This window comes from Panthera leo, chromosome B2 (genome assembly GCF_018350215.1).
Source record: "Panthera leo isolate Ple1 chromosome B2, P.leo_Ple1_pat1.1, whole genome shotgun sequence".
Classification (NCBI taxonomy): Eukaryota; Metazoa; Chordata; class Mammalia; order Carnivora; family Felidae; genus Panthera; species Panthera leo.
Window position 1 is genome coordinate 75,025,308 of NC_056683.1, and position 13,036 is coordinate 75,038,343.

Genomic DNA, 13,036 nt, shown 5'->3' on the forward strand with positions numbered 1-13,036 from the left:
ATAGTGATGATGAAAAGAGATACTATTAAAGTGAAATCTCTTGCCCTGAAATGATATATCTAGTGATTGAAAAATCATGGCAAACCAGATAAAAGCCAAGCCCAAGAAATAAATGATGCTAGGAACTAAGAGTGACCTCTGTTTGGAAGTTGTTAGAATGAGTATCTCTCAGGTTTTCTCTATAATTTCCTGAGGCTTCCTAGAAACTCTTTTGTCTCTGCCATACATTTCTGCTTGAGTCATGAACCACCATAGCTAGCTTTAGCTTTCTTGTCTAAAATTGGAGCAGTGCATGTATTTTTCATTGAATTAAGTTTTTCACCTTGGAAAATGACTAAGAGTTTAGGGGATACTTTTATTTATTTGGCTGAATTAGCAAAGATAATTTCTCCTTCCTTTCCCCTCCTTAAATGGTGACAGGAATTGTAGATTATTTTATTCACTAGCAAAGTTGAATACTTATATCATCAAATTATTGTGATTAACTTGCTGTCAATAACATAAAATGTTTATAGTCCATCACGTGGTTCCTAGGTTTTCAGTTTGTTGAAATTATTGACTTTATGATACTAGCATGCTGGCTTCCTCTTACTGAAATGTCTTAACTAAAAGAATTGTTGTTTGAAATGATATGTAAGTTGAAGACTTAATGCAGTACCTTCTCATGTCAAATCTAGAATTTACTTATACAAAAGATTAAAATACAGCAAAGAACATAATTAGGGAAGAGAAAACTACTTAATTTTTGCCTTTAATCCAAATGTAATAGGTGATATTTTAAACTGTTTATCAGTGGGACTAGACTACCACTTATAAGTTGGATGCCTCCCACTTTTACCCCCAAGATGACAATTATGAGCAAATAGTTGTGTGTGTGTGTGTGTGTGTGTGTGTGTGTGTGTGTGTGAGATGGTGAGGAACTTGTTTGTCTGTCAAGGTTCAGAAACTGATAGGTAATTGGGTTACTGTTTCTATACCCAACCTAAAATTTTATTTTAATGCAGTTACCTTTACTGTGGGGACTTTGATCACCAAAGTTAGTATTTTTTTTTTAATTTTTTTTTAATGTTTATTTATTTTTGAGACAGAGAGAGACAGAGCATGAACGGGGGAGGGTCAGACAGAGAGGGAGACACAGAATCTGAAGCAGGCTCCAGGCTCTGAGCTGTCAGCACAGAGCCCGACGCGGGGCTCGAACTCACAGACCGTGAGATCATGACCTGAGCGAAGTCAGACGCTTAACCGACTGAGCCACCCAGGCGCCCCCAAAGTTAGTATTAAAGATTTGCCAACAAACAACTCAGTACATGAATATTGGGATACAAAATTGTAAAAAAGAATTTTTAAATTTTTGTCATAATTGTGATGTCAGTAGCCACTTATAAACCTTTATGTTAATATATTTATTGAATCTGTAACTGTCTTTTTAATGTAAATTGAACTATGTGAAATTGCTGATACTCTATTTTTAACCTAGGAAACTTGACAGTTTTACGTGGCTTGACCTATACTTTCATAACAGCTTCTTTTTAAAAATTTTTAAATTTTATTATTAGTTTTTATTTTTTGAAAGAGAGCATGCATGTGGGTTGTAGAGGGGCAGAGGGTGAGGGAGGAAGAGATTCTTAAGCAGGCTCCATGCCTGGTGTGGAGCCCGATGACACGGCTCAAACCCACAAACCATGAGATCGTGACCTGAGCTGAAAATCAAGAGTTGGATGCTAAGCCACCCAGGTGCACCTCATAATAGCTTCTTAACTACAAAAACCACACACACACACACACACACACACACACACACTGAGGTACTGTCTGTACTCATAAATGTGCTTGTTGACATACTGTAAGCAATCATTTAATTGAGACTTTCTGTAGGCCCATGATTCTGCAGGCAAGCTGCTTGCTCTCTCAATGGAACAGACCTTCTTGAAGGTGTAGGAAGAACCACCTCCTCACTGCTCCCCAAATTTTGCCTGTACATCCATGTTTCTTTGCTGTCTAAAATAAGCATTCAAAAGTACTAGAAATGAAGAAATACTGAAAATAGCAAAGAAAAACTTCTTGTGCTTTGTTCTCTTAAATTCTCTCCTCTACCCAGCAGGCATGAAGTTGTCCTATACTCAGTAACCATACAATGCTTTCGCATCTTGCTGTCTTATTTTCATCTCTATCAAAATGGCCCAAACGTGAAATCTGAAGAAACACAGAATAGATGGGGCAGACTGTAACTGTGTAAGAAATTATTTACTGTGTTAAGAGATAAATGGAAGAAGTTTAAAACCTTAGAATTCAGGTGATTCAGGGACTTGAGTATACAGTGTTGGCTGCATTACTAGTTGTGGAATGAGAGAAGAAAGGTGATGGGTATAGAAGTGTTCCAGTTTAGTGCCAGTCTTGCTAAATGGTGTGTGGTCTAAGACTCCATTGAATCTAGTCTTGGAGAAAGAGCCACCTTTCTACTACTGTTCACTGTTACTGTTTAACTCCACAAAATCCTCACTTTGAAAGATTTAATTCTCATCAGTCTAAGGTAGTAAAACATCTTAGTATAACTTTAGGAATATTTTTTTTTAACAGCTAAGACAAAGAGGAATCTGTGTTTTATTGTCAGTTTGATATTACTAAATTACCAATTATGTATGAAAATTCTCAGTTTTTGAGCATTCTGCTTCATTGTGTTTTATCCCAGTATATGAAGAGACAGATGTATGCCCACAGATTACTGTCATCCTTAGCGTTGGAAGACAGGTTGTGAATGTATTCTTATTCATATATACAAGAATGGTTTGGGCAAGGATATTAAAACTGTACTACTAGAGATTACGTGCAAGTTTTATCAAAATTAGTGAAAAGCCTAAATAATTTTTTAAAAACAACAAAATAAATGCAGTTATGTAACTCTTTTAAAAGTAATATAACTCAGGGCACCTGGGTGGTTCAGTTGGTTAAGTGTACGACTCTTGATTTTGGCTCAGGTCATGATCTCATGAGTCCGTGACATCAAGCCCCGTGCCTGCCTGGCATTCTCTCTCTCTCTTTCTCTTTCTCTTTCTCTTTCTCTTTCTCTTTCTCTTTCTCTTTCTCTTTCTCTATCTCTTTCTATTTTATAAATAGATAAGCTTAAAAAAGAAAATAAAAGTAGTATAACTCAAATTTGTTATTTCTTCAGTATAGGAAGATATTCTAATGACTTCATAAGTTTGAATTATTTTATCAGTAGTCAAAATGTTATACATTTGTACAGTGCTTGAAAATAGTTTATACTGAAGTGTTCTAAACATCATTCGTGCAGTCAGGTTCACTGCTTATCGAGGTTCACTGCTCGTCAAGGTTACTGTCTTGGCACAAACAGATGGCTAGCAAGGCCCGTACAGTATGAACTGTGACAGATTCTAAGTGAAATGTCTGTTGGATTGAATGGCTGTAAGTTGTGGTTTTTTTCCTGTATGGACATATTTAGTACGTACATATATTTTTAAGTATTATAGATGTTAGTATGTTTTGGGTTGTTTTTTTCCCCCAAGACTACATTTTTAAGTATGTAGTCCCACTAACTGATTGCCCTATGTTGTTCAGGAAGATCTGGGAGGAATCGATGAGTAAAGATAGATAGCAAATTAGGAGGTAAGTAAATGACATTTAGGTGATTGACAGTAGTAATGAGTGCTAAGAAGAAGTATCATCGATCAAAACAGAAGAGAATGGGGATATTCAAAAAGAGATATATGTGGGATGAATCTTGACTTGCTGAACTGATTCCTTAATTTGTACGTTATATAGTAGGAACTTGTAAAGGATAGAAGGATAATCTATAAATTTGTGCTTGTACTGACATAGTTAGAATGGGGAGGAAGGCACTAAAGAGCCATAAGCTAGTGTTGAACAGTGGTTCTCACACTTTTTGAACAAAGCTTATGAACTGGGGTAAGAAACTCATTAATAACTTCTTGCCTCTTTCCACATCTTCTCCAGCTGCTCTGTGACCTTGCACAAGCTATTTACCTTCTACAAGCCTCTGTTTCCAGTAGGGAAAATAAGAGTGGATAGGTGCTTTAAAAGTATGCTAAGTTGGAGTAGGAGTCGAAGACCAGATTGATGGCAGTGTGAACTCGTAAACCAGGGTTCTCTCTCTGCTCCTTCTCCCACTGAAGACTTCATCTGGATTTTAGCCTTGTGAAATTCTTTTCTTTAGAAGAACAGAAGAAACGTGTTTTTCATGTTTCTTTTCAACCAGAAGGAAAGAGTATGCCCAAATTATCATATTGGCCTTAGTATTTCAGTATTACCCTGAGTGATATCATATGTGTGTTATTAAAAGAAGTGAGGTGTTTGGGATGGAAATTTTTCTGTCTCATGCTTTTGTTTCACCATCTTATATTTACTTCAGTTTCTCATTTTCTTGTCTAATTATTTATGCTCACAAAGCCAAAAACCTGACACTTAAATGATGGCATTGTGCAGACTGAACTAGTCAGCACATCTGCTTCATAGTCTTTTTTCCTCCTATGTTTCAGGGCCATCTGTCTATGCTGTCTCTCTCTTCAGTATAATTAAAAGATAAAAGCTTCCTTAAATGTTTCTGAAATTTTTAGAATCTGGATGTTCTTTGAAATTATAGCAGACTTATAGGCAAGATGTTGAAATTATTTCGTTGGTGTTAAATAGCAAGAATACTCTATGAACTCTAACAAGAAGTGTCAGTAAATTACTGTAACCCAGGGTTTTGTTGTGTTTTAAATATAATCGAAGAGATGCATACTTCCTGTAGCACATCTTTTCTGGCAGACACTAGAGTTGACATTGTCATCAGAGGATGAACCTTTTCATCAGTAAAGTTTTCAGAAGGGCATGATTACATTTAATTATAAGATAGCACTAAGGCCCTTAGGCCTAGGCAAGACAGGCACTTGCCCTGGACTCCAGACTTGGAAAACTCCCCAGTGGCTCTCTTCCAGTCACACCCCTCCCATAGGATGAGAAGTGTGCAGGGCCAAGAAATGTCCACCTACTGTTCACCCTCTTTCCTTCAACACTGCACTCCGAGCATCTGGAACCCAGAATTCATGCTCACGTGTCCTCAGATCCAATTGCATTCAAGGAGTGGCCAAGGCTATTTATGAGGAAAGCAAGTAGATGAGCTTAAACATAGGAGATGTGTATCCACACCCACATAAAGCTCCACTCAGTGTCAGACAGGGTGGGGGGGTGAGAGGAGAAGGGGGGCAGGCCATAGCTAGTCAGTGGGGGTGCAGCTCTCATCCTCTGCCATCTTCCTGCATGGAACTCCGAGAAATTCAAGAATCCTGAATTTGAACCTCACCTGCTAGGACATTATTTAACAGTCATTCATGTGATTTATAACTTTTAAATGTTTAGACATATAGTACATGGATCTCTGATTGTATTCTCACTCTGAGTCCCAGAAAGGAAGGGACAAGGAGATCACTTGAACCTGCATTTCTCCTTGTGGGTAAGCCTATGTCCATTGATCCTTTGTCAGTTGAATACTGGATTAGGTGCTCTAGGATAACTTTACAGTGATTCCTTTAGCTATAGTCTGGTCCAAGCTATGCCCTGGCACTAGAATGAGGTGACTCGAAGAGTGCCCCTTGGTTTTGGTGTGCAGTGCTATACTCGAAACTTATGTGTGTGCTGAGCTACCATGGAAGCAAGTGGAAAGATTTAGTGACTGGGGTCTTTAGGGCCCACAGGGACAAGGGAACATGAGAAATTGGATGATACTGTGGCCAAAATGATTTCTTAGGATTATAAGTGAATTTCAGTTTTCCTCACTATTGATTATTAGGTGTTGGGCCTTCACCCCCTAAAATCTTGAGTAAATCTGTACCTACTTAAATATTTTTAGGTGTAAAAAAAAAAAAAGGTGAGAGAATAATTAGGATAAGAAATTATCAGAGTTAATTCCTTTCCATCTCTGTAAATGCTGTTTTATAAGAGAGGAAATAACAAAACAAACTAGCATCATCAGTCTGTCTGGTGTACTATTTATGTCCAAAAAAGAATTTTGTAAGTGAAAATGTTAATGCTTCCAGAATTCCGATAACAAGTTCTTCTAACTTAAATGATATTAGTTTGTTTTATGTACAGATCATATTTCCTGAGCTTGGGATATTAATTTCAAATATTTTCAAAATTTATAGAAATACTTTGTTTCTTTTTATTTGTTTATACATTAGTACCACAAACTGGGAATTTTCATTTTTCTCTTAAATTAATTTTTTGAATAATGAAAACTTACACCCTTATATATAAAAGTTTTGTAATCATTTCTTAACAGTTAAAATTATATAATTTATATACATATATACATAAACATAGAGAAATAGAATGTATATTTTTCCTGTGTTTATCAAAGAAATATTTCCAAATTATTTAATAGTACTGATATTGTTAAACCTTAAATACTTTGAATTTCAAAACCATTTGGTAAGAAAAGACTTTAGAATGTAGATTTGTTGATTATCAAATATTTTTCACATCTGTAATTTAATTATATAGCTGTGAATATAAGGCTTAAAAGATGAAATTATTAAAATGAATTTAAGAAGAAATAAATTAGGCTTTAATTTCTTAGAATGTAATGCTTTTAATATGTTACAATTACAGATATGAGGAAATAAGACTTAGTGAAGTCATTTTTCAAACTACAGAGGTATTTACAGTTTTAAAAATAGATATCTCAGAGAATAAAATGAAAAAATTTCCAACTTTCAGATATTCAAACTACTGATGAATATTTATTTATTTATTTATTGTTAATGTTTATTTTTGAGAGAGAGAGACAGAGTGTGAGTGAGGGAGGGGCAGAGAGAGAGGGAGACACAGAATCCGAAACAGGCTCCATCCAGGCTCTGAGCTAGCTGTCAGCAGAGTCCATCATGGGGCTCAAACTTAACGAACCGTGAGATCATGACCAGAGCCGAAGTCAGACACTCAACCGACTGAGCCACCCAGGGGCCCCTGATGAATTTTTAAAGCATGTAGGCATTTTAGTGAAATTTGAGCTTTCCTAAGTATAGAAGCTGAATCTGTGCTTTCACTTAGTCTAGTGTTACTTTATTTAATTTATTTATCAATGAGAGAAAATGCATCACTTTCTAGGTTTATACTACAGAAAGTGCCGGTTAATTTCCAAGGAAGGCGTTACTCATGATACGAAGCTTTTCTGCCTGATGCTGCCACCAAGCACTCATCTTCAGGTGCCAGTTGGGCAACATGTTTACCTCAAGTTAACTATTACAGGTAAGGTAAATAAAGGTTTTGGGGAAACCGTTTCTTTCCTTATTAGCAGTTGCAAATCAGTACTAATCCTTTTAGGAAGTAACTATTTAGGTTATTAATAAATGCTTCTGGCAGCTGACTGATTAATAGCCAGGTTCTAGGTTCGTAGATGCAGCGTTCCTGCGTGTTGGAGCCGCAGCCCTGCTGTATCACTGTAGGGAGCGAAGAAACTGCCGGTCAGAGAGAGAGCTCCACCAGCACTGTTACTTATTACTGAGAACACTAAGGGAAAGAGGGGAGGGAGTGCCTAAGTGGTCCTTCAGGGAGACAGCCACTAGAAACACATCCCAGTATCTCTTAGTAACCACATATGGTTGTGTCATTTCGGAAGTTGAATGTGTAAAACTGAAAATGAGTGATGATTAGAAATGATTTCCTTACATGTGCTGCCAGTATAAGAAGTTCTATAAAGATAGTCCTTACTTGAATTCTTTCTCCCTCATTTTCATCCTAAAGTTACTTCATTTACTCATTTCAAACACCCTTCTTATCCTTCTAACATTTTCTTGGCCTTCTGAAGCTGCAGAAGGTCACATTCTCATGTCAGTTAGTCTTCCCTGCAGTCAGTCTAGCAGACTGCCAGCCGGGGGTTGGTAGGTACAGTAGGTTCCCACAGCACTATTAAGTTTCCCTCCTCACCATCACCAGTGCCAGGCTGTCAGTCAGTAGCTGCTGTCTTCCCAGTGTGGTCATTGTCGATGTATTATAATTTTACGGGTGGATCAATTTTTAGATGTCAAGGAGCCATGTATAAAATTTTGGTCTTAAAAATGTGTGGGGGCTCCTCTTTCTTTGGAATTTGGCTAGCTAAAATATAACACAAATTTTTATTAGGTTCGTGTTTTTTAATAGTATATTGTTGGAAGTATTTGGATTAACATTTCTTCTTTCAGTTGCCAAAGCAATATATATTAAAAAATTAAAACAGCTCACAATGTATAAAGTAAAAAGTGAAGTTCTTCCCTTTCTTAACCCAATAATCCCAATGGCCATCTGTAACCATTGTTAAAAATTTGGTGCATAATTAAAATTGTTATGTAAGTACCTCCTTACACCTCTGTGTAAACTTTTGATGTCTTTTTTTTTTTTTTGTGGCCCATTACAAAGTTTATATGCTGATGGAATAGATGGATGTCTACATTTATTACCATGAGTCCCTATCATACTGCACATAATAAATGTACATTGTTTATATGATGGGTAAAATATTGATTTGTTAAGTTTATTTCAGCATGCATAGGCTTCAGGGGTGTGTGTGTGTGTGTGTGTGTATACATCTAATGTGTATATGATTCTAACTACATGTTCTCTGTATATAGTATGTGTGTGCATCTCTAGGGAGAACATATAGTTAGAATCATATACATATTAGATGTACAGTTTTCAATATGTAGTGATAGCATCATAATATTTGTATGTGTTGTCTTTATTCAGGGCTTTTGAGATTTTTAAAATTGAATTTCTGTGTCATGACTTTTTCTAGGTACTGAAATTGTGAAGCCATATACACCTGTATCTGATTCCTTACTCTCAGAGTTCAAGGAACCAGTTCTTCTCAACAATAAATACATCTACTTTTTGATCAAAATCTATCCTGCTGGACTCTTCACACCAGAGCTTGATCAGCTTCAGATTGGTTCGTATTCTTTTTTTAAACCTCATTTCTGTTCTAGATAAGAGCCCGTGTTATACTTATCCTCTGGTTATCTCCATGTGGGAGTCTATCAAATATCTCAGACTCAACTTGCCTGAGACCAAAGTCATGTTCTCTTTGTCCCACCTAATCTACCCTTACTCCCATATTCCTCATCTTTATTATTTATAGCATCACAGTTCATTTTTGACACCATCGAGAGGCTTGAGTTATCCTTGAATCTTCCCATTTTCTCCCTCCCGATCTAGTCTGCCATTAAGGTCCAGTGAATCTACCTCCCAGTGGCTTTTTAATCTTTTCTTTTCCTTCCCTTCTGCCACCTTCTCGGATCAAGCCTTCATCATCCTTCTCATGACCTCTAACTGCTCTCAGTCGCCTCTAATGGAGTCCTTCTGTTTCTGTTTATCTGCATTTCCAAGATGCCCTGAGGAGAAATTTAATCATGTTTCTCTGCAGCTTTGAGATGTCTGACGGGTGTCCATTACTTAACAGTTAAGTCCTCTGCATGGCCTATAAAGACTTTCATGATCCCTCCAGCTGCATCTCTCATGTAACTACTTGTATAAATACAAAGTACTTATGCTACTCAGAGTTCCACAAGCTTGTCACCCTCATTCATAGGTACATGCAGTTGCCTCACGTAGGACACCCATCAGTCCTTCCTCTACCTGTCAGGTACCTTTTTTTTTTTAAAGACCCAAACAAAATACCACTTCTTTTATGAAGCCGCCCTTCTCGTGAACCCCTCAGTAACTAACACTTTGTTCATAGTTCTCAGATAAGAATAAATAATATTCCTTCTTTACAAAACTTTGAGTTTGAGGGTAAAGATTGTCTTCCTTATCTTTATAGTTCCTATACCTCAGCATGGCAATTGGCACATAACAGGCTCTCAATAAGTGTACTTTGAAAGAATTAATAAAAAGACTATGATGAAATCTATTGTGATTTCAAGACCCCTATTCCTGTTTCTATTCCTTTTTCTGTACCTTCAACTTTTCACTGCCTTTTGTTTGACAGTAAAAGTGCCCTTCCTGTTTTTAACATAGCATTAGCAGTAACATTGAGGTGCCAGTGAGATAGGTCATTAAAATTTGGAAATAAAGAAAATTTGTTGCTTTCTGGAAGTTAAGCCAGTCTCTACATAATGGATATGATTAGTCCTCTTTGGTTACAAAGATCAAAATATTGAATATGAATCGGAACCTAAAGAATCTTGGGATCCCTGCAAATCTAGTGAAGGTGACTATCATTTTGTGGTAGCCTGACATGTGATTATAGACAGCATGTGGAAACTGAACCAGTGTTATTATAACCTTTTCATAGAGATCGTGTGAACAGATCAGGGTGGAGATTTAGCCTAGAGCATGAAAGGGAAAGCCCAAAGAATAAGATGAGTGTTTTTTCAGTTTCATCCAAGGGAGCTAGACATGGCCCCAATACCTGTGTCCCTTGGAGGGACACACTGGCATGATAGTGATAACTCATGAAAGCCTCGTCATGGCTTAAATGAGCTACGCTATAAAATTATCCACGTCTTTGTTTCAACTCCATGTTCACCAAGCAACTCTTATATGATTATGTTGGCCTTCCAAGTGTTCTGATACTGAGAATGAGATGCCCTGGAAGGGGTGTGTGATGTTCAGGTCACTAGGTACAGATAGCCTTTTGTAAATCAATTCTGTTCTGGCCGGTATACTTTTAACATCTTGTGAACTTGATTAAAATCAGGTATCTTGCCTGAGTCTAGTTTTATGACGTTGAAGGACTGGACTGTTGACAGAAGTTATCAAGTTAATGTCATTCTGTGAGGCATCTTTAGTAAACAACCAGCTGACTTTTTCCTGAAGATGTTCTGATCTTATGGTCCTTTTGAACTATAACGGGAGCTTCTGTTACCTTCTGATACTTAATTCATCAGTTACTGCAAGATCCTTACTATCCTGCTGTGGACAAGAAGGAAAAATTATGAACATCCAAGCATTTAAAGAAATAAAGCAAATTATTTGAAATTGTTTTTAAAACATGTTTAACTTTTCTATTTTTAAAATTACATTGAAAATTTCTGAAATGTCTTAAAGACAGTTCTCTTATATGAGTGGTACATAGTGGTTATATAAAAATGCACTACAGAAAATGTTTTGCTCAAATATTTTTATTCTAGATTGAGAAGTAGCATGCTCTAAGTACAGTTTCTGATCTTGCTTTGTTTTTATAGGCGTTCAATTCAGAACAGCTGTTGTTTTAATAGGTTTTTCAAAGATTTCATGAAGGTGAAGTTAGCACATTTACTAACGTAAGATTTTAGAATACTTTTCTATTTCCATTTTCTCTCCTACTAGTTTTATTGCTATGGCTAAGAATCCATATGTAAGCAGTGAGTATATATTCTCCACCTTGTACCGTGTAAGACAGGTATACATAGACACTGCTTTTGAGGTGCTTATAATTTAGTTTAGCAATCAGTCCTTTACTGAGAATTTGTACTTAAGTGCTTGTCAGTAGTTTGTAAAATCGAGACTGCAGATGGTTTGGGAAAATAATGTTGGGAAATGAGTGTAATAAAACCTCATTATCAATTTGGTTATAAGGATATAATCCAGACATACTTGGGGGCTTAATGAGTATTCCCCAAACTCCTTACATACCTTAAAGACTAAGATGTAGTCTGAAAGTTATGAATTCATCCTGTTACTCCTCAGTGTTCTAAATTTAGCTAGGCTAACGTCAGTTTCCCTGATTTTTTTTTTCTTCTGATTTAGTTTATATTTCATTGTTTAGGAGATTTTGTTTCCGTAAGCAATCCTGAGGGCAGTTTTAAAATATCCCAGTTCCAAGAATTAGAAGATCTCTTTTTATTGGCAGCTGGAACAGGCTTCACACCAATGGTTAAAATACTGAATTATGCTTTGACTAACATACCCAGTCTCAGGTATGTAACTTTATCTTTAATTACTATCCTTTATGAGGCTATTAGATTAGTGTAAGGTATTCTAAATTAATTGCTCAGTGGACCTTAATAGACGTATTCTCATTTCCTCATTTATCATTTCCTTACCCTACGTCTTCTAGTCCTAGCTGTTTTACTAACTTGATTCTTTTATTTTTGATACTTTGGGTTACCTAATTGGCACTAAAAAAACATTCATGCCACTTTACGTTTAGACTTTTCCATTCATGCATATTTTAAATGTAACTGAAATAGTTCTTTTTGAGTTGTTGTTGTTTTTTCTTTTAAGGAAAGTGAAGCTGATGTTCTTCAATAAAACAGAGGATGATATAATTTGGAGAAGCCAGTTGGAGAAATTAGCATTTAAAGATAAAAGGTATTAAACCGGTGTTAGCTCTGCACTTAAATATTCAAAAATGTATAGTCAGTCTAGGCCTTATCTCCTTTGATTGGAGTGTTTAATTAGCCAGGAAGCCCCGTCAAAGAAAAAATAAACTAATCAATAATTCCCTCAATGCAAGTAATGTTAATATCCCTCCCCCAAAGAAATACTGTTCGGTAAGATTAATACGACATCATATATGTATTGATAAAATATATACTGGACGTTATGTTTTAACGTGTTCCTTATTCTGAGTTGAGTTTCACTGAAAATGATCTAGTATAGCCAATTTGATGATTCAAGATTTTCTTGCTATAGTGGGTGCAAATCAAATAAATGTGATAAGATGGATCAAGAAAAATAAATATATTTCCTTACTATAAGATTTCTTAGAGCCTTTGTGACTTTTCAGAGGGGGTCTTCCTTATGTATGTTCAGTTAAGATTTTCTTCATTTTTGTTTGTCTACATTAAGTCATTAATAGCTGTTAATACTGGTGGTCCTCAGTACGCACCTTGGGGAATGCTGGCATAGGCAATAGAAAAAAGTTTGAGCCAGGCTGAACTCTGGTAGAATGAGAAAGCATGGGAATCTGTCTCATTGAAGAAAGCCCTAGCACAGTCAGCTGAAATTAGATAGTTGAAATGGGCATATGCCCTATCTCCCCTAAAGAGAGTTAAAAGCAGCAGGAAATTCTGAAGGTATTGTTTGGAAGAGTGCATTGGAGGAGCTGTCATACTTTGTAAAG

General features: G+C 36.3%; 1 protein-coding gene across 5 annotated transcripts in view; it reads left to right on the top strand.

Annotated features, from left to right (window-relative positions):
- Positions 1–13,036, top strand: part of LOC122220141 (cytochrome b5 reductase 4) — a 93,715-nt gene that overhangs the window by 65,788 nt on the left and 14,891 nt on the right. For 4 of the 5 annotated variants that reach the window (XM_042939275.1, XM_042939277.1, XM_042939276.1 and 1 more), the window contains exons 11-14: positions 7,123–7,263; positions 8,786–8,938; positions 11,738–11,888; positions 12,196–12,282. In XM_042939275.1, the coding sequence (XP_042795209.1) occupies positions 7,123–7,263; positions 8,786–8,938; positions 11,738–11,888; positions 12,196–12,282 (532 nt within the window). The remainder of the gene's footprint in view (positions 1–7,122; positions 7,264–8,785; positions 8,939–11,737; positions 11,889–12,195; positions 12,283–13,036) is intronic. The other variant, XM_042939278.1, reaches the window with a different exon arrangement.